At 44.5% G+C, this 22,942-nt stretch overlaps 1 protein-coding gene across 1 annotated transcript in view; it reads right to left on the reverse strand.

The window, feature by feature from the left end:
* The window catches only part of ANK3 (ankyrin 3), a 305,329-nt gene that overhangs the window by 169,730 nt on the left and 112,657 nt on the right, over positions 1-22,942 (reverse strand). Inside the window, exon 8 of the mRNA XM_045025319.1 lies at positions 6,001-6,099. Coding sequence (XP_044881254.1) covers positions 6,001-6,099 — 99 coding nt within the window. The remainder of the gene's footprint in view (positions 1-6,000; positions 6,100-22,942) is intronic.

Here is a 22,942-nt window from a genome sequence, read left to right on the forward strand (position 1 = left end):
AAAGCATTATATCCATAAAATTAGATGTTATTCAGCCTGGGAACTAGGCAGGCATGTTGCTTCTGAACTGGTGAACCCACTATATATTCCTCTTATCTCCTCTTCTCTTTTTATATTTTCCCAATCTACCTCTATTCTGTGCCTCTCTTATCTCTTCCATTTCTGTCAAATATTTAAATATTATTTTCATAAACAAATTATTTAATATATTATCTTCAGTCTACTGCTCCCCTCTGCAGAGCCATGCTAGTTCTTGTCTAGATGAGTCAGCATTTCCAGATGCAAAACGCTCACTCAATTACTAACTGCCAGAAATTGGGCCACCGGTGAAATGAGGAGTGTTTCAAGCAGCCTGGCATGATCAGGAGAAGCTAAGCAAATACTGCTAATTCCTTTCTTTTTAAAAGTATCGAGGGTGTACTGGGAACAGGCAAATTGCACTGGTTAAGCCAACAGTGAAAAAAGGCCCCAAACTTCACCCAATTTGGTAGCTCTTTGAAGGTGTGTCTTTACTGCACAATTAAGCTGGTGACTGGCACCTGGGTAAGCCTAGCCTGAGTGTGACTGTTCCCACAGCAAAGCCTTACCTACGTTACTATGTCCTCACTGTTTCTGCATTGCTGTGCATCTGGGGCATCCCATAGTTCTTTGTGCTGGGGTGTTTTTGGATTCTTTCCCCAGTAACTGGGTCCTTTGGAAAGGCACTGGAGGACTATAAGCACTCAAATAATTTTTGCCTGCATCCTCGCTGCAAAGTAGGTGGGCTCCAGCATCAACTATACCCATCCCATAATCTCAGCTGGATAATGTAGCCCAACCCCTGCTTCTAAACCCAACTCAGAGGTTTTTCTGTGTCATAATACAGGCCAAAACCCAGGTAAGAGCCCAGGTTAGCTGTGCAGTGTGGACATACTCTGAGACCCAGGAGTGGTTAGGAACAGGAAAAAGGAAAGGGGCAGAGGAAGTTACTATCACACCCCCTGGTTGTTAGTTAACTAAATAAATGACCCTAAAAATCTGTCAGTTATTGCTGAAATACAACATGGTACTAGAAGAGAAAGGCATGGAGCACAGGCAAATCCAGGAAAACAACCACCAGGTTTCAGGTGTTTTATGAAAATGATGCTAGTTACAACAAAGAAGAAGGGTCAGATTAAAGTGGCTGCTGACTAGCCTGTGTGACCTCAAAATATTAATCTCTCACCATCTTAAAAGTTATGGGGCTAGCTGATGAACCCTGGAAAAGGTTTAAACAGCTATTTGAATTGTACGTGAAAGTTAAAGAGGCTATTAAAATAGAAGACGAACAGACACAAAAAAGCACAGTTTTTGACACCGACTGGTATAGATGCACTGGATATATATACAATGCATTTCATTCTAAGAATCAGGAGGAGAGTGAGGAAGAATGCTCTAATGAAGGGATGAAAAAGTTGGAGAATCACTGTATTCCTAGAAAAAAATGTTACTTATGAAAGTTATATTTTCCAGAGAAGATGAAACAAGAGAGACTGCCACCAAATTAAAATTAAAAACCCAGTCTTGTGACTATGGAATATTAAAAGATGCTCTCATTCAAGCCCAACTCGTTTGAAGGTTCAACAATAAAAAGGTATGAGAAAAGCTACTCAGAGGCATGGATCTCAGAGGCAAGAGTCATATATCAAGGAGTGGAATAAAGAGAAATGTAAATAAAAGCCTTGGACAGAGGCACAGAACAAATGACTGTAAGTAATCATTTGTTAAGTAAAAATAGATATACAGAAAAGATATGTCCAGTATTTGGGCAAATGTGGAAACTAGCAAGTCCAATCGCTTTGCAAAAATGTGCAGGCAAAACAGGAAAATGTCTGGGGTAAGGCTGGAATGTGCAGCTTCCTCAACAGAAGGGGAAAAATTGTTCATAAGCACAGTAAAGAAAGACATTACAAACGCAAAGGAATGGCTAATAAAAGTAATCAGATGGAGATTGGTTCATAGGAAAGGGGTATCCCTTGGTACACGATACAGTTACCAGACTATGAAGAAAAGATTGTTGTACTTGCCATCCAAAGAGAGACCAGAGGAAGAGCTGCCAAACATGACAGTAGATGGCATTATTCACAGAACAGGGGACTTGACAAGCTCAGTTCACTCCTCAGTAATTATACAATAAAAAGGAAATGCACTCAAATTTTGGGAATGACTCTGAAGCTGAAAACTAGCGTTAACAGAAAACATTTCTACTTGCTCACAAGGAATGAAATATTTGCTGAGATTTCAGGAGCCAATTTCTTCAGCATATTAAATGCATTTTGGACACAGAAAGCTCCAAGACTTTCACTCACAATCAATGTATCATTTGGCACCTTTCTTGCAATTGCCTTTCATAGTATGTTCAGCACTGGAAATATTTCACTGCATGCAGGAAGGTGTTGGAGGAGAGAAAATCTACACTGATTGCATAACAGTCTGGGGCAGCATCACTTATGAGTGTCAGTGATGATTATAGTGACTACTGGAAACTTCAAGAAGTAACCTTAAATTAAACAAGGCCAAGTGTCAATTTCAAATAAACCAGTACTTAGGGAAAGAAATTGACCATAAAAGGTATTCTCATGGCTGATGATTCTAAGGCAGGGGTCGGCAACCGGTGGCTCCCGGCTCGCCAGGGTAAGCACCCTGGCGGGCCGGCCCGGTTTGTTTATCTGCCGCGTCGGCAAGTTCGGCCGATCGCGGCTCCCACTGGCCGCGGTTCGCGGTCCCAGGCCAATGCGGGAGGCAGGAAGCGGCGCGAGCCGAGGGATGTTCTGGCCGCGGCTTCCTGCCTCCCGCATTGGCCTGGGACCGCGAACCGCGGCCAGTGGGAGCCGCGATCAACCGAACTTGCCGACGCGGCAGTTAAACAAACCGGGCCGGCCCGCCAGGGTGCTTACCCTGGCGAGCCGGGAGCCACCGGTTGCCGACCCCTGTTCTAAGGAATCTACAGAGACCTGAAGATACAAAACGGAATTCAGAGACTGCAAGCTATGCTGACCCGTTAGTAAATTCGTATTCATCTATGTATTCATCTCTTACATGAGAAAATACTTTCATAAAGACACAGAATGGTCTGGATGGCAGAGCATGGAAGAGAATCTGAGGATACGTAGTGACTTCAAAACCAGTTCTACAATTTTTGACCCACTGAAAGAGATCAACTTCTCACAAATACTTCAGAAGCAGGGCCAGGAGCTATACTGCTACAGCACTAAGGGAATGAGTACCTGCTTGCAGTAGAAGCTGCTAAAACTATGGCAGAGAAAATAAAAGTGATAAAAAATATATACATGTGGCTATACAAAAATTAATGATTTTCTCAATGATCATAGCTTCAGAGGAAAAAAAAGCATTAACTACTGGCTGCAACGCACAAGAAAATATCTCCAAGTGATTATTTTTGAGTACAAAAGTATATGATATGACTCTGGAATTCCAGCAAGGAGGTCACCTCATAATTGTTGATATACTGTCAAGAGCATATGTTCCACTTGTTGACACACAACCAGAAGGTATGGAACAAGCAGTAACAGTACATGTGAACATGATAAAATCATCCTGTGCCTTATTGCCCGGGAGCTGGAAAGATAGACTGCTAAGGATAAAACGCTGCAAACCATAGCACAAACTATAGGTAATTGATGAAGAAATCATACTTCCCACCTGCATTTTCCTAAGCACTCATAGAAGTTTCAAAAATAATAATTCCCACAGTGACAAGAAGAAATATTGGAAAGAATAAATGATGGGCACTTTGCTGTGATGAAGCAAAAAGGAAGTGCTGGAGAAGTAGTATTTTGGCCATAGTTGAACAGTGAGTAACTGTAGGTACTGAGATACTGAGATGCACAATGGAAAGAACTTACAATACCAAATGAACAATCTGCAGTTCTATGGGATAAAGTACGAAGGAATTTGTTTGCCCTGGGAAAACGTGACCATCTGATCATACAGGGGTGACCTTTGAGGACATCACACTTCCAATTATGACCAGATATAGTAAATCTATGTTTGCATGTCATGAATCCAAGGACTGTGACAATGGACTACAGCTCAAGAAAAGGGAATTGTAGGACATTGGTAAAACATGAATTTCAACATATGACATGTGACTCATGTCACAAAAAGCTAACAAATAAACAGAATGTGGAGACTGTATAAAGAATAACTTGCTCAAAACAGTAATCATTGCAAGTAAAAATTCATATTTAGTACCCCACACCTAAAGAGCTGCCATGTGAGAAATTGCCAGCAAAACTTCTATATAACAGATGTACACACATATTCAACTACCAGGCATGAGATATAACCAAAGGATGATAAATAATTCCTGTGATCTGGGCGAAGAGATTAGATAAAACAGATACACAATTATAACAGAGGCACATAACATTTACCACAGTTCCAAAAAACAACAACCCCAACAACTAAGACTCTGGTAGAATATGATGAGATGGACATGAACCAGAACAAGCTATACTCATTAAAGAAATATCACCTCATTCATATACACTGATCAGAGAAAGTGGAAACATTTTACAAAGAAATAACAAACATCTGCTAACAGTAACTGAGAATGCAGCTGAGAAAGAAAATAAACATATAGAAAAGAATACTGAAGTGAGAGCAAATATTCAAGAAGAACAAAAATGTAATGAATTGATCCTGTTTCTGAATATGTGACAGAATGAACAGTCAGATAAAGACATGAATGTGCCTAAACACACTTTGCAGTAGATCTGGAAGACTGTTAAAACATACAAAAACTAATTGAAAGCTGTTGATACTGTAATAACTATATAAAAGATGTTCTTAAGTTAAATCACTGTACTGGTTTGAATTTTTTCAGTGAGGAATCAGAGGAATGGTGGACAAGGAAGAGTAAAGTTTTCGAACATCTTGCAGGTCACACTGTTGCCACACTTCCTGTTCACTCTCAGAGATCCTCTCTCATACACACAAACAAGCAACTGCAGAGAGTGAGGCAGAGAATACAGCCAGGCAAGATTGCAGCAGCATCAGTTCCAAGTTTACTCTGTAAATTACTTCTTGCTAGTTGAATAAATAAATTACCCAAGCACCTGCCTCAATCAGTTTTTAAATACAATGATTATCATCTGATCGCTGTTCAGTGCTATATACCTAAATGCTCTGATGTCCTAGATCAGTCTATATCCTTGGTGGACAGGTGTCTACCTCGCAAAAACTACTGCCACATCTGGCACCCTTGCTGGCAATTTCAGCAAAGCAGCTAAACACTGAATGGGACATGAAGACAAACTACCCTCTCTATGAGGTAGCCCCTCCAGGGCAGAGGGGAGACAAATGGACAATACTGTGTCTGAACTTTACATGTTCAATAGATAAAAGAAAAATTCCATGCTTCAGGGATGTTAATCTAGCACATTTCATCCATGGGGGTGAGGGGAGATTTCTATGTAAAGTGTGGGGAGAAGACTTCTATAACCCCCAACAAAGATTTTTGCAGGCAACAGGAGAGACCTGACAAGTCTCCCTCAAGAGTTCTGAGAGCACACGGAGAAGCTATGCCGTTGCAGTTATGGGGGGTGGGAAAGTTACAGGAGATGGGGTTCCTCCACTACTCAAATTCTGGGGTGCATCTATAAACTGAATAGAACACGACACTTTCAGGGTTCACTCATTGGTAGGTGTAATTATTCATGCCTCCAAATGATCCACCTAGAAGTAGCCTTCATGAGATACCGGAGATAAGACAGGCATTGCTTTGCCCGCATGGAAGTTAGCTCTGAGCTTTAATGTAACAAGGTGTTCAGAATATTATTTGAATGAGAGGTAAAACACTAGCGCCCACTTGCAATGATTGTATAAAGACTAAAGATAATTCTGTACTCTCACCAAAGTTTGCCAAGTAAGTGAATGTTTTTGTTTGTTTACAAACATACATGCCAAAAGGATAAACCTGTAAATAATACCATCCAGATCATTCACATTTAATCTTACCCTTGTTTTGGCATCGATTTTAGCTCCTCGATCAAGTAAGAGTTTGACCATATTAGCATTTCCTCTCTTCGATGCAACATGTAATGGAGTGATATCATTCTGTAGGAGATAAAGCATATAAAGTAAACTTTCAGATGATTCTCCTTTATTACCTCAGCATTGCAATTAATTCATAGAATGAACTAAGATTACTTTACAACCACTGCTGAGACAAATACAGCTTTGTTTCCCTAGGAGGTTAGAAGACTAGAAAGACTATGTATTCATCTACACAGGTGAACCACTATACTAAAGACCCATACTCCACAATACTTTTTCTGAGCTTCACTTGGCAAAGAAATGATCATAAGACAAAACAGATTCCTAGCAATCTGCCCTATTTCAAAAGCAACAATGTGCTCATAAACATTCATTACTGAGCATTACCTGTAAATTCTACAGACATCTAGGGCTCGACAAGGTACAACCCCATAGCAATCACCTCTAACCAACCTGCTCTGGTAAATACTGTGATAGTTACACTTCACGTCAGACTGTAAAGTAAATATTTGTATGCATTTTAATTTTTGTTCCTGAATCATGTTTAGCAGCACAATAGTATGCCACTTTGCTACGCATTGAGGACAATTATATAACACATTCACAGACGCTTTTAAACTACATGCAGCTCAGATGTTTCTTTGTGCTTTGGTGAGTTCTCTATATCATGGTCTATGAAGTCCACATAGTGTGTATATTCAATCAGTTATAGGGCTATGATTTTGTCATGGAAACTGTTAATAAATTTCATGGCAGAGGTGCGAGGAAAAATGATGTCAGGGAAAAGGAGATAGCAGGGGTTTGACAGGAGGTGGGGGTGGGTAGGAGTCAGACAGCAAGCCTGCCCTACATGCAACCTGCAGCAGCAGCTCCACCTCGCAGCTCCCTGCTCCAGGCCCATGTAGTCAGAGTGCCAAACACATTGGGGCATCTCCCTCTCTCCACAGACAGAGACTGGGTCAGGTCACAACACCTGGAGTAGGGACCTGAGCCCAGACCCCCTACGGGGTCATGCACTTTATTTAAGCTCCCAATTACTGTGAACACTGATCTCTGTGCCACAATCATAGCCTTAATCATATACAGTCAAGTGAACATAAAGAGATTTAAATTGAAAATGTAGCCTCAATGCTAAGATGAATATAATTTTAAAGAATATGATCATCTCTGTTCTGGGGATAACAACAACAGCTGGCTGTATAAAACCAACTTCCTGATGACTGAGCAAGAACAGTTAAGTTGTACTGAGAGCATCTGTCCTATGGCTTTATGCACCAGAGATGCACTCAGTGCATTGAATAGCTACAGTATGGTAGATTTGCACAACCCAGCCAATAGACTGCTCAGTATGTGTTTTCTCAAAATAGCAGGTGAGTGGAATGACTAGAACACCAGCACAAAAACCAATATTTACAGAATGTGACAAGCTAACTTGTACTTGATTAGTATGTTGAGCTCCTACATCAGCATGCTATGCCTTTGACTTACATAATGCCTCACTGTTAACCTATACCTTGGCTATTTTGTACCAGAACGATCACATTAACATTATCACACAGCTCTATTACATTGCTGTACAGTATTATAGATCATTAGAGCATCAAGTCAATTAACCTGCCAGGGCAGAATACAGCTCTCAAGATAAGGATGTCTCAGATGTTAAATCAATAGTACACTTTGCCTTAGCCTGAAGGCCTAAAAGTAAGCATATATAGTACAATACCCAGGAAATCAATATCTATATTTAAATCAGCTAATTATTATAAGATGCACCCAAACTCAAAAGAATTATTCTGTTATTTATTGGTGATATATAGTGCCATAGACGTACATGGTGCTTTATAAAACAGACAAGGAGTCTCTGTCTCAGTAAGTTTAGAATATAAGAGCCTGAGTCTGCAAACACTTATTACTGGGACTAATCCTTATTGCTGGGCATAGTCTCATTGGGCTGAGTCCTCAGATGTGCTGGGACTGTGCTTGGAGTCCATGAAATGGAGAAGGCAAAGGTATGCTTTGTCCAGCCCCCCAGTCCTGGTTCAGCCACTGTAACTTAGAGCAGCCTCAAGACATTTCTAAATTGCACCAGGTTTTAACAACCCTCTGAGGCCACTATGCCAGCAGGGATCACTGGAGTGCAGCATGCTCTGACATACTTCATCCAGCCCCCAGCATGCCCTCTATTTCAGCCAAGAATTTCCCCACGCTGAGGGAATCCTTAACTGCCCATTTAGGACAGTATTAAGTCTCCTTTGTGGTGCTGGATCAATCCAAAGCGGAATTAGTGGGGTTAAGAATCTAATCCATTGGCTTCCATGGTACCATACCTGGTAGTAAGTGCTATGTTTGGTACTGTTGGAAGATTGGGCTCAGCATTAAGATGAGATCACCCCAAGAAGAATCTGGGACAGGGGGAGGGGGTGGTAGGAAAAAGTGAAGACTTAGATGATATAACTGTGTGGTCACTTGTGACGCTAATGCATGCAGCTCAGGGTTACATTTTAAAATAATTAATTCCATTTATTTTGGAGCTGGGCATTGAAGTCAGTGGATATAATAATGGGTGAATACATCACAGTAGCCAACCACTGGAGGGAACTGTTAGCCTTCAGGGGGGAAAGCTGCCTGGCAGAGAGGACAGAGGAAAGGAAAGTGTAGGAATCATTAAGATATTTTTCCTCCTTCCCCCCTCTTCCCAAGAGGAAAGATATCAGTGAGGCCAGAGGGACATAAAAAAAGAGACCTCCATCTTCCCGTTAAAACTAGCACTTGAGTCTATCAGACTGAAGAGAAAACATCCTTCACCTGTCCAATGAAAGTATAATCCAGGTAATGTGAGGCAATATAAAACCTTTCCCACCTGCTGTGATGAGTGTACTGCCAGGTCAAAAGAAGGAATCTCAATACCCTCCACCCAGTCCAAGTGCTGTTAGGACAAAACAATTGACTATACTCATAACATGATTGAACTGGAAGAGAAAACACCTTCTTTATGTATGTGTGAAGAAATCGGGAGGGTATATAAAAAGGCAGGAAAAAAATAGAATTAAGGGTATGTAAAAGCAGCAAAGAGTCCTGTGGCACCTTATAGACTAACAGACGTAATGGAGCATGAGCTTTCGTGGGTGCTGCTGCTTTTACAGATCCAGACTAACACGGCTACCCCTCTGATACTTGACAAAATTAAGGGTATGAATTTCATTTACCGCAAAGCCACTTTACACCATTCTGGGCAATGTCCTGTAGGTGAGTGTAAATGTAACATGCCCAATTTAAGGCCTGATATAGTGCCAGAATAGTGAAAAACATACTTAGAGCCTGATTCTCAAATACACTACAAGAGAGTCTGGGGGACCTGTGAAAACAAGGGTAAAACAATAAATATACAATCTTTTCTCTTTATGGTAAATTATAACTATATTACCTGACAGAGAAGAAAATACTGCATTTATTTCTGATTCTGTTATCAATAAACTCATAGCAGAGCCCTTTGTATTAACAAAATTATCATGATTAACTAAAAAATAAAAGATATTTTTTATAAACCACAGAGTCACATTGAGTCCAATCTTGCACCATCTTTGCCAAACTCCTATTAACTCAAATAGTGCAGGATCAGCTCTAAAATGCATATATGAGAGCTGTGACATAACACAGGTCACTTTCACTATTTATGCATATGTTCCATTTGTTTGCAATAATAGAAAAAGACCATGCTATTGGTCAAAAATGCATCTAGGTCAAATGCCTCAAATTCCTGACCAACAGCACAGTAGATTTTAAAAAGATGATGTTGCACATCTGCACTCAAGATAGTGAGGTGAGCAAAACCTAAGGAAACTAAGTGGTCTAGTGAAACACACTAGCTTGTGAATGATCTAAGTTCAGTTCCTCTTTCCTGGGCTGGTTCAACTGCAGAAGCAACATGTGCACATCCCCTTTGAGAGTCATTCTCTAGTGACCTATTCAGCCAGTTCATAAACTAGATTAATGAATGCAGACTAGGGAGCTATATTTAGCTTTCTTTAGCTAGAAGGCAGGTGTAGAGGATATGATGGGAGGTAAGTTAAAAAAAGGAGATGGACGAAGAGTCAGTGATTTCACCTGGGGAAAAATTTAAAGCAGCTATATAATCTTTCCATTCAGAAATTAAAAGTGCCATTCTGCTATCTGAATTGTTTATTTGTGAGGGAGTAGGTGGATTCCAGGCTCTGCTATCTGTCAGTAGCCTTAGTCCTGATTCCTGAATAGTTTAGGATAATGTGTTATTTAAATACAGTCTATTTCAAGAACAATTTAGGACCTGACCCAATGCTCATTGAAGTCAATGGAATGTCTCCAACTGACTTCAGCTAAGGAATAAATCCTGCCCAGCTGTGTCATACTAGTGGCCTCTTCTCCCATCAATAAAAATACATTCATGGCAGTTATGAACATGAATTGATGAGAGAATAAAGCTCAAGCAACATTTTCAGTTATGGTTTCTAGTGACAATACATAATGAGGCAAGTGAAACCTGAGTTGTTTGTACTTGATACGAGAATCTGGTGATAAAAATAAAGCCTCATAACATGTGCAGCTTTGGTGTAGTTTATTAATGCTAAAACTCCGGTATCAGCAAACAGTACAGACACCAAACGAAAGGTTTTGAATTCCTTAGTCAACTCACATCAGCTGCTATCTTACCAGTGTATTTTTAGTTGTTTGATCTTCTATAACTTTCTCTCTTTGTTTTTCAGATAGAATAGTAAATCAGGTAACTATTGAAGACATTTGCTTCAGTACAAAATCTAAAACTCCTTTTAAAATGTCCTAAAATAGTGCAGCTCTGCTCTAAAGTGCCTACTGCAGGGTGCCTTGCACCTTTCTCTGAAGCAAGTATTGTCAGAGGTAGGATACTGCGATTATATGAATGACAGGTCTGATTCATTATGGCAATTCCTAGTTCTCAGTGTGACACCATGTCTTATAAGAATATTTTACAGGATGTGACACACATATCACAATCACAAAACCAGATCACAATAAACTAAACAGCTATAAAAGCATATAACATATACATGCCCCTTCTTATTTCTCTTAACAGCCTTTCCTTTGGTGACTTCATTAGCTCACGACTTGAAGTACTTTCTATAGGCATGCAGTTAGTCACTGTTCTATAACTTGAAGTATGAGATATTACATCCTTATGATTCTTCTTCTATTTAAACCAATTGTGGATTCCCATTTATACCCTTTACAATTATCCCTTGTTTGTTTCAGACTGCAAGCCTTTTGGGGATGGGGCCGTACTTTTTTTTGTATTTGCACAACACATAGCATATTGTGGGTGATACCAGTAATAGGCTCATAGAAACATAGGGCTGGAAGGGACCTCAATAGGTCATCTAGTTCAGCCCCTTGCACTGAGGCAGGACCAAGTCAGTCTAGACCCACCCATGACAAGTGTTTGATTGACCTATTCGTAAAAATTTCCAATGATGGGGATTCCACAACCTACCTTGGTAACCTATTCCACTGCTTAATTATCCTTATAGTTACAAAGTTTTTTCCTAATATCTAACCTAAATCATCCTTGCAACAGATTAAGTAAATTACTTCTTGTCCTTTGGACATGGAGAGCAATTGATCACCATCCTCTTTATAACAGCTCTTAATATATTTTAAAATTGTTATCAGGTTCCCCCTCAATCTTCTTTTCCAAAGACTAAATATGCCCATTTTTATAAAAAAATATAAAAGATAAAAATATAATACTTCAGTAATATATTGTCGCTGTGAGTTCCAAAGGTTGTTCATACACTGTGTGGAAGAGAATTTCCCACAATCACCTTTAAATGCACCACTTTTTAATTGCATTTGGTGCTCCCACACTTTTGTATGTTCAGAAGAGGGGACTAAGATCACCCAGCTGCCCCTCTATATATTATTCAGCTGGGTATCCAGAATTTTGAATTATAGGCATTTATATATAAAATAGCCTAAACATTTAAGTATTCTGTGCCCATCAACTATCTGAATATAAATCCCAAAATTGTTAGCAGAAATGTTCCTGTTTGAAAGGAGATCAGGCCCCTGTTGACACATTCCATCATTCTTTACAGTTCAAGCCAGAAGTCTAAGGTTACCCTTTATTGTTTCAAATGAGTAACACAAATGACTAAGTCAGTCAGCAAATGAGGAGCCAATTTAAAAATACCAGAAAGCAAATTTAGTTAGTTTTATTTCAATATATTTCAAAAACAAAATATTCCTTCTGGTTTCTGGTATCGTTTGCATCCTGTAAAATCCCCTAACCAGCCCGTCCAAACAGAACCCATGGCTTTGAGAATATATGGAGAAATGGATGCTGCTAGGAGGAGAGGTAAATATTTACATGTCTTCTTTCTATCACACCAAAGATTTATATGTAGCTTTCTAACAAGAAGCAGATTGCTACAATGCTGGTGGGCTAGATTGTTTCAAACACAGACCTGTGTAGGGGACAGTGTGGAGCTGCCCTGCCCCAGCAGGATCACAAGGATTGAGAGTGATTGTGCTGAGGCTCAATCTCTCCTGGAGCTGCTTGGTGAATGTGGGCTCTGCACTATCCATTTGGATGGCACAGATTGCTCTCTCTGGCATGCTTGCCATGGTCTATGGGCTTGTGTTTGAGGGGCAGGGCCATGGCTTCATGTCCTCTTTGCCCCCTTCAGGGTGATTTGCTCCCCAGAGTAAGGACTGAGCAGCCCCTCCTCACAGAAACTACTGTTGTAATCAGTTCTTGTGCTTCCCCTTCTCCCACACTCTCATGCAAGAGTTGATCGCAGTCTGGCCATATACGGTCAATTTACATGGTATCAATCAGTTTATAAAATGACTTTGTTTGACTGGCTGGTTCCAAACACTTAAACAGTAATTACTGCCCAAAGTATATATGTGAAGGGAGTATAAAGCCTCTTCAACCAGATCACTGCCTCATCACCACAATGTATGTACTTCAAAAACAAGATTTTACAAACTAGTGTTAGGTCAGCTTTGTGGCCCCCAATGGAGTTTTTAAATGGCCTGTAACAAATACCTCCACCTCTGTGGTTTTAATTTTTTTTAGGGCTGTCAATTAATCACAGTTAACTCAAAGAGCAAAACAATGTAAAACCTTATACCCTACAAGTCCAATCAGTCCTACTTCTTGTTCAACCAATCACTAAGAGAAACAAGTTTGTTTACATTTAAGGGAGATAATGTTGCTCACTTCTTATTTACAATGTCACATTAAAGTGAGAACAGGCATTTGCATGGCACTTTTTGTAGATGGCATTGCAAGGTATTTACAGATATGCTAAATTTACATATGTCTCTTCAGGCTTTGGCCACCATTCCAGAAGACATGCTTCCATGTTGATGCCGCTCGTTAAAAAAAATAATGTATTAATTAAATTTGTGACTGAACTCCTTGACTGATCTCCTTGGGAGAGAATTGTATGTCTCTTGCTCTGTATTTTACCCATATATTTCATATTACAGCAGTCTCCAATGATGACCCAGCACATGTTATTCATTTTAAGAACACTTTCACTGCAGATTTGAAAAAATGCATAGAAAATACCAATGTGAGATTTCTAAAGATAGCTACAGCACTCAGCCCAAGGTTTAAGAATCTGAAGTGCCTTTCAAAATCTGAGAGGGACGAGGTGTGGAACATGCTTTCAGAAGTCTTAAAAGAGCAACACTTTTAAGTGCAGAAACTACAGAACCCAAACCACCAAAAAAGAAAATAAGTCGTCTGCTGGTGGCATCTGACTTAGATGATGAAAATGCACATACGTCGGTCTGCTCTGCTATGGATCATTATCGAGCAAAACCTGTCATCAGCATGGACGCAATGTCCTCTGGAATGGTGGTCGAAGCATGAAGGAATATATCAATCTTTACCACATCTGGCATGTAAATATCTTGCGATGCCGGCTACAGCAATGCCTTGCGAATGCCTGTTCTCATTTTCAGGTGACATTGTAAACAAGAAGTGGGCAGCATTATCTCCCACAAATGTAAACAAACTTGTTTGTCTGAACAATTGGCTGAACAAGAACTAGGACTGATTGGACTCATAGGCTCTAAAGTTTTACATTGTTTTATTTTTGAGTGCAGTTATTTTTTGTACGTAATTCTACATTTGTAAGTTCAACTTTCATGAAAGAGATTGCACTACAGTACTTGTACTAGGTGAACTGAAAAATATTATCTCTTTTGTTTTTTACAGTGCAATATTTGTAGTAAAAATAAATATAAAGTGAGTACTGTACACTTTGTATTCTGTGTTGTAACTGAAAAAAAAGTTACTCACCTTTTTTAACCAGGGCCGCCCAGAGGATTCCGGGGGCCCGGGGTCTTCGGCGGTGGGGGGCCCTTCTGTTCCGGGACCCGCCGCCAAAGTGCCCCGAAGACCCGTGGCGGGAGCCCCCCGCCGCCGAATTACCGCCGAAGCGGGACCCGCCGCCGAAGCGCAGCCCGGTCTTTGGCGGTAATTCGGTGGCGGGGGGGGGGGTCCCCGCCGCGGGCCTTCAGGGCACTTCGGCGGCAGGTCCCGGAACAGAAGGGGCCCCCCGCCGCCGAAGACCGGGCTGCGCTTCGGTGGCGGCGGCGGCGGGTCCCGCTTCCCCCCAGCCCCAGCCCCAGCCCCAGCCTCAGCCTCTTACCCGAGCGCGTCTCCGGCAGGGCCTGAGCTCCGTCCCGCTCAGAGCCGCGTGGTGAGGCGGCGGGGCTGTGAGCTCCACGCCGAGCAGAGGCAGCTGCCCCGCCCCCTCCCCACGCCGCTCTGAGCGGGGCGGGGCTCAGGCCCCGTTGGAGCTCCCAGCCCCACCCCCTCACCACGCAGCTCGGATCGGGGAGGGGCTCAGGGGCTCGGCCAGAGACTCGGCGCTTGATGCGCTGAGGCTCCAGGAGAGGGGCGGAGGCGGGAGCCTCCGCTCTTCTCTTGGGGGCCCCTGTGGAGCCCGGGGCAAATTGCCCCCTTTGCCCCCCCCTCTGGGCGGCCCTGTTTTTAACTGCTGTTCTTCGAGATGTGTTGCTCATATCCATTTCAATTAGGTGTGCGCGCGCCATTGGAAAGTTCTTCCCCTAGCAACATCAGTTGGGTTGGCTATGGAGCCCCCTGGAATGGCGCCTCCATGGCACTCAATATATGAACCTACTGAGCCAGCGTCCCCTCAATTCCTTTTTGCCAGCTACTCTGACAGAGGGGAATGGGGGCAGGTTTGGAATGGATATGAGCAACACATCTTGAAGAACAACAGTTGCAAAAGGTGAGTAACTGTTTTTTCTTCTTCAAGTGATTGCTCATATCGATTCCAATTAGGTTACTCCCAAGCCTTACCTAGGCAGTGGGGTCGAAGTTAAGCAGTGCTGATTGTAGCCCCGCTCTACCAAAAGCCACGTCGTCCCTGGGATGCAGGGCGATGCCATAATGTGAGGTGAAGGTATGCACCAAGGACCAAATCACCAGCCTGCAGTTTTCTTGGATCAGCACCTGGGCCAGGGACTCTGACGATGAGGCCTGGGCCCTAGTGGAGTGTGGGGTAAGAACTGGAGTCAGCATCCCGGCCAGCTCATAGCAAGTGCGGATGCAGGACTTGATCCAGGAGGATATTCTTTGACAGGAGACCGGGAGGCCTTTCATCCGGTCCGCCACTGCGACCAATAGCTGAGTTGATTTCCTGAACGGCTTAGTGTGCTTAATGTAAAAATCTAGGGCTCTGCAGACATCGAGGGAATGCAGCCGCTGCTCTCAGGGACCAGCATGAGTTTTCGGGAAAAAGACAGGCAGGAAAATGTCCTGGGAGGTGTGAAAGCTCGACACCACCTTGGGGAGGAAGACCAGGTGCAGTCTGAGTTGCACATTATCCCTGTGGAAGACTGTGTAAGGTGGTTCCAAGGTGAGGGCCTTCAGCTCAGAAACACATCTTGCGGACGTAATAGCAACCAGGAAAGCCATCTTCCAGGAGAGATACAGGAAGAAGCACGTGGCCAGCAGCTCAAACGGGGGCCCCATGAGCCTCGAAAGGACCAGGTTAAGAACCCATGCAGGGATAGGCTGAGGGATCTGAGGGTATAGATGGTCCAAGCCTTTGAGAAAGCGACCAACCATAGGGTTGGCGAAGACAGAGCAGCCAGACACGCCTGGATGGAAGGCCGAGATGGCAGCAAGGTGAACCCTTAAGGAGGATGCCGCCAGGCCTTGCTGTTTCAGGTGCAGGAGGTACTCAAAAATGAGGGGTACCGGCGCCTGGACAGGGGGTGTGCAGTGCTGGTCACACCAACACAAAAATATTTTCCACTTCGCCAGATATGTGGCTTTAGTAGAGGGCTTCCTGCTGCCCAGTAGGACCTGTCTTACTTGGTCCGATCACAGAAGCCCGTGCGGTTCAGCCATGCAGCTTCCAAGCTGTGAGGTGGAGGGACTGTAGGTCAGGATGACAGAGGTGACTGTGGTCCTGAGTGAGTAAGTCAGAAAGGAGAGGCAACATGACCAGTATGTCCACCGAGAGCTCTAGCACCATGGTGTACTAGTGCTGGGGAGGCCATGCTGGGGCTATCAGGATCACCTTTCCCCACTCCCTGCGGATTTTGAGCAGGACTTTGTGCACGAGAGGGAACAGAGGAAAGGCGTAGATCAGGCGACCTGGCAGTTGCGGGGAGGAACAGGCCCCCCCTTTGCTTGTTGATGTAAAACATGGTTGTGGTGTCGTCTGTGGCAGGGCAGCAGGAACATGTCTGTGAGGGAGCCCGGGCTGCGAGCCTGGAAGGAGCAGAACGCTGTTGCATTGGGTGGCAAACAGGTCGACCTGGGGAAACCTCCACCTTTGGAAGATGGGGTGAATGACATCTGGTCGGAGAGACCACTCGTGTGAGGTGAGCTGTCAGCGTGTTCTGGATCCCTGGAAGAAAGAATGCTATGAGGTGAATGGAGTGGGCTATGAAGAACTCCCACAGTCGAATGGCTTCCTGGCAGAGGGGGGAGGAATGGGCCCCCCTTTGCTTGTTGATGTAAAACATGGCTGTGGTGCTGTCCATTAGACCCGCCACGCAGCAGTTGGACCCGGAAGGCTTGGCAAGCCAAGAGCACTGCCATTAGCTTCCTGATGTTGATATGGAGGAAGAGCTCATTCTGTGACCACAGGCCTTGGGTCTGGAGGTTCTCCAGATATGCCCTCCATCCTAGAGCTGATGTGTCCATAACCAGGGACAAGAAGGGCTGTGGGCTGTGGAGGGGGACTCCCTACACACTGCTCGGGGGTCGAGCCACCAGCAAAGGAAGGAGAGGATATGTTCCGGTACCGTGACCACTGAATTCAAGCTGTCTTGCCCAGGACGGTAGGCTGAGGCGAGACATGCCTGCAATGGCCTGAGCCGGAATCTGGCATGCTGAGTCACCTACGTGCAAGAAGCCATATGGAGGAGACTCATGCAGCCTCTTGCTGTCAAGGTCAGGAATTGCTGAAGGCCCTGAATGATGCCTGCGATAGCTCGGAAATGAGACTCCGGCAGGAGGGCCCAAGCTTTAACGGAGTTCAGCACTGCCACAATGAATTCTATCCTTTGGGTCGGTTCTAGGTAGACTTCTCCATGTTGAGGAGGAGACCCAGCCATTTAAACGTACACCTCACCAGGTGGAGTTGGGACTACACTTGCTCTTTGGTGCAGTCCCAAAGTAGCCAGTCATCGAGGTAGGGATATACTTGCACCTGTCATCGATGGAGGAAAGCAGCCATGACTGACATGCACTTGGTGAACACCTGGGGGACAATTGAAAGGCCGAAGGGAAGGGCCATAAACTGGTAGTGTTCATGGTTGACCAAGAAGCTCAGAAAGCGCCTGTGCACCAGATGAATTGCTATGTGGAAGTACGCGTCCTCAGGGGTAGCTCCAGGCCCCAGCACACCAAGCGCGTGCTCTGCCGGCGCCGCAAGGGTCTAGAGCTGCCCCTGCACGTCCTTCATATCGAGGGCGCATACTAGCCTCCAGGATCCAGAGAGGGGATAATAGTGCCTAGGGAGACAATGCAGAACTTCAGCTTTACCATGAAGTTGTTGAGCCCACGCAGGTCCAGAATGGGCCTGAGGCCCCCTTTAGCTTTGGGGATTAGGAAATAATGGGAGTAGAACCCCTTGTCCCTTGGCTCCCGTGGAACCTCCTCTACTGCTCCCATGGCAAGGAGCCCCTGAACTTCCTGAATGAGTTGCTTGTGAGAGGGGTCCCTGAAGAGGGATGGGGAAGGGGGGTGAGAGGGTGGGTAGGAGGGGAACTGCTGCACGTATCTCATTTCCACCATGCAAAGGACCCAGCGGTTTGAGGTTATTTGGGACCATGCATGGTGGAAGTGGGATAAACGATTCAAAAAGGGCAGGGAAGGATCCGGGGTTGAGTCCGGTACGCTGTCCTCGGGCATCCCTTCAAAAGGCCTGTTTGGAGCCTGACGATGGTTTGGTCAGGCCCTGACCTTGTCCCGACAGGGGGGTTGGAAGGCTTCCTTCTGCCATTCCGTCCCCTCCACCAGTAGAAGTCCTGCCTCAGCCGAGGAGGGTAGGAATGTTGTTGTGGCTGCTGGGGCTTGAAGTGCTTCCGCTGGATTGCCGGGGTGTTCATACCCAGGAACTTCATAGTCACCCTCGAATCCTTAAGTCTCTGCAGCCGAGAGTCTGTCTGTTCCACAAACAAGCCGTCCCCGTCAAAGGGCAGGTTCTGCAGTGTCTGCTTTAGCTCAAGTGGTAGGCCTGAGGCTTGTAACCATGAGGTGTGCCTCATGGCAATGCCCAAGGACAGGGTACGCGCTGCTGAGTCTGCAGCATCCAGTGAGGCCTTCAACGAGGACCGTGCCGCCGTCTTGCCCGCCCTCATCAACAAGAGGCCCAAACTCCTCCCTGGACTCAGGTGGCACAAGTTCCTTGAACTTGAGCATTGAGTTCCAGGAATTGAAGTTATAATGGCTCAGGGGTGCCTGTTGGTTAGAAATCCTGAGCTGGAGCCCCGCTCGTGGAGTACACCTTGTGGCCCAACAAGTCCAGCCACTTGGCTTCTTTTGACTTGAGTGCTGGAGCCTGCTGTCCCTGCCTCTCTTTCTCATTCACGGACGCAATCACCAGTGAGCAGGGTTGCGGGTGCGTGAAGAGATAGTCATACCCCTTTGAGGGCACGAAGTACTTGCATTCAACCCCTTTGGCTGTAGGGGGAATGAAGGCCGGGGTCTGCCAGATGGTTTTGGCATTGGCCTGAATGGTCTTGATGAGCGGCAGGGCCACCCTTGACAAATCTTCCGGAGCCAAAATGTCTACCACCAGGTCCAATTCTACCACCTCCTCAGCCTGCAGGCTCATGTTGTGCACCACCCTGCGCAGAAGGTCCTGGTGTGTGCGGTTGCTATGGACCTTCCCCCACATCAGGGTGTCCATGGTCTGAATGGCCCCAGTCCTGCTCCGAATACAGAGACCCCATTTCTGAGCCTGAGGAATGGGATTGGGACTGTGAGGACCAGGGTGGTGCCGTGCAGACCTGCTCTGGCGAGCGGCACTGAGAAGCTGGAGAGCAGCATCGTGAGGCTGGGGAGTGGTGCCATGACATGGCGCGGTGCCAGGACCTAGAGTGGTACCACAACCTGGAGCTGTGCCTAGATGGTGAATGGTGTTGTGACCGGTACTGAGTTCTGGACCTGCTCCATAAAGGCAATTGTCGTATGGAGCGGCGCCGTGACCAGGAGCGATGACACGATTGGGAGCGGTGCCATGAGTGCGATGAGCGCCACAACGGGGACCGATGCTGGGACCTTGAATGGTGCCAAGGTTCAACTGACTATGCCAATGGTGCAGATGGTCGGATCAATGCGGGCTTGCCTTGAGATGGTGCCACATGCTGAGGCACTGAGGCACTGGAGGCTTGGTGTGGAGCAGAGGAGACCGTCATGGTGATGAGGTCCCTTGCAGCCACAAAGGTGTCCGGAGTGGATAGCATCTGCACTTCCACAATGCTGTGGGTCGGGGAGTCCAATGGCACTGGACTCGACGGTTCCCCTTGTGAGGCCGAAGTCGATGGTGCCGCATCCAAAGCCTTAGTGCCCGGGCGCTCATCTCTGGGCCACGCCCCATTGGCTTGCTCCAGAGGGGGTGGGTTTCAGCACAGGAGAACCACTCTTCTCCTGCTTCCGGTGCCGCTTCAGTGCTGGGGAATAGGAGCAATGCTGGGCCAAAGCCGCTGGTTTCAGTGCTGGGGACCGGTGGAGCCACAGGTCTCGGCCAAAGTCCATCCACAGTGCCGCTTCCACCACTGCCGCTGGGGCGCTACGTACCGAAGAACTCTGTGCCAGGTCCTGCTGTGCCGAAGGAGGCTGGGGTCCAAGTGCCACCTCCATAAGGAGCTGCTTAAGACATAAGTCCTGCTCCTTCTTGGTCCTAGGATGAAACCCCTTGCAGATTGTGCACTTTTTGGCTTGGTGAGCCTCCCCCAGACACTTAAGACAAGAGTCGTGGGGGTCGCCCATTGGCATGGGCTTGGAGCATGATTTGCAGGGTTTGAATCCCAGGGACTTGGGCATGACAGCCCTCCCAATGGAAAACAGTCAGGGCGGAGGGAGACCCCCCAACCCAACTGCTACTAACTACAACAAAAACAAAAAGAAAACTACAAGAAAGAACAAGAAAAACTACTATGAGAATCAAGCTAGGGAAACGTGGAGAACTTGCTAAGCAAGACACCACAGTTCCAATGACCGTCATGGGAGGCGCGACTCCAGGGGGCTCCACAGCTGACCTGACGGATGCTGCTAGGGGAAAAACTTTCTGATGATCATGCATGCGGCATGTGCACGCATCTAATTGGAACTGATATGAGCAATCACTCAAAGAAGAATCAATGTATTTGAAAATGTGGAAAACATCAAAAAATATTTAAATAAATGGGATTATATTATTGATTAACCATGATTAATTTTTTTAATTGCTTGACAGCCCTAATTTTTTTTTTCAAATCCAATTTGCTATCAAAATATTAGAATGAGTTTGGATTTTAATAAGACCCTCCTTTTACTTCCGGATTGAGAGCAGGTTCTAAGAAGGGTTTAATATTGCCATTGGAGGGATGCATGAAAGAACAGCTGACGACTGCCAGACTGTCATGCCAGGAATTTGCTATAGAACTAGGAGAAATCCCCTTTCTCCTTGTCACTACAGATACTATGAGAAGTATTACTAAATTTCTAGCTTTTGTGAATTTAAGTTCTCAGCCATAACATTGCACAATATATTTTTTCTGCTAGTGAAATATTTTATTTATCTATACAACTATATGGCTACATATATACACTGTACAATGTCCACTGTGAAAATTCAATATTCAGTACCCCAGGAATCTTCCTTTGTTTAGAATTTTGAGATGCCACAGTACCACCGTCATTGCAGAGGACTAAATCTTATATTTTTTCATGGCACCCAACATGCATGCACAGACTGCAGTGAGATAGACTGATTCTTTTGAAATGAGAAAATGATATATATTTTCCTCTTCCCCAGGAAGCCTCAAAAGTAGACCAGAATTCTTAAGCTTTTTTCTCAGTTTTATGTAATACCTGGCCTATTTAAGAATTTTTTCTTTGGTCTCAAAATGCATGAAATAAAAATGTCATAGAAGAAAAGGGGAGTATGCTACTGCAAAGGACAATTAAACAATAGAAAAAACAAATAATAAGGAAAACAACAGGTTCTCTTGTCATGCTTCTGACACTTATTTGCGGCCAGCATCTCACGATGTGTTAATGGTATTCTGCTACTCATCAGTATGGTTATCAGTATTGCATGTTGCCTATATAACCCACTTCAAAACACTAAAATATGAATGTTTATTATGAGGACATATAACGGACCTCAGTTTTCCTTAGATCGTTTGCACTGTTTGGAGTCCTGACTGAAACAGCAGAGAAAGAGAGCGAAACAGTATGAAACTGCAAATGCACTATATTCCAGTTACAGATGAAGAACTTTTCTTTCGTCATCAAGAATTGCCTCTGCAGATTCCCCATTCTCATAACACTGCTGAGCAATTACAGTCCCTAGTGGAGGGTTGAGGATTGCTTAGTTAAATGAAGGCTGATCTCTTGAAAAAAGAATCAGTTATCTCCTAAATTGAGAGCCTTGAATGAAAGTGTGACTTGAGCTCCATGAGGCTGCTTTATAGAAGTCAGAGGTGCAGACATTCATTCCTCAATCACATAAGGAAATCTAACATAGGCCTAATGGGATAGACTCACCTTCTTGGCCACAACAGGACTGAATACAGAGTTTAATCCATTTACACAATCCCTAAACAGAGACTGACTCCCCCATGGACTTGTGTCCGAAATGCTACAAACAACCTTGGAGACTTGTCACTCAGTGTACCCTATTTATATCCAGCTTATGCAGCCTGCCTTCCCCTTCTAAACTCTAATGTTTCAGGAAGGAGACAGGGAGGCTTATACACTGATTAAGACATGACTACTTCAGAGAGTACATCAGGGAAGAATTTAGGGTGATGGTTCTACATGACTTTATACTAATGGAAGCCTGGGAATTGAGGATGGACTATACGTAGCTGTATTTCACTCACCCTCCTAGGTTATGAAAGAGCTATGAGTAATATCACTTCAAGGGAGATGTTCTAAAGGAAACATTCCCCATGAACTCAAAGAGTCTTGTAAGACCCAGAAAGGTGGAGTGGTGACATGAGTCCCCTAAGTAAACTCTTCATTCTCACATGAATTCATTGTCCTTGGGTAAAAGAATCATAAACTGCTATGGATGGAAGGTGAATGTTAATAGTAACAGAGCAAGTCCTTATTTTCTTAAGAGAGCAAACAGTCCAGAATACAAGGAATTGAAGAAGTTATAAAATATGTCTCTCT

This window comes from Mauremys mutica, chromosome 7, assembly GCF_020497125.1.
Source record: "Mauremys mutica isolate MM-2020 ecotype Southern chromosome 7, ASM2049712v1, whole genome shotgun sequence".
NCBI classification, from domain to species: domain Eukaryota; kingdom Metazoa; phylum Chordata; order Testudines; family Geoemydidae; genus Mauremys; species Mauremys mutica.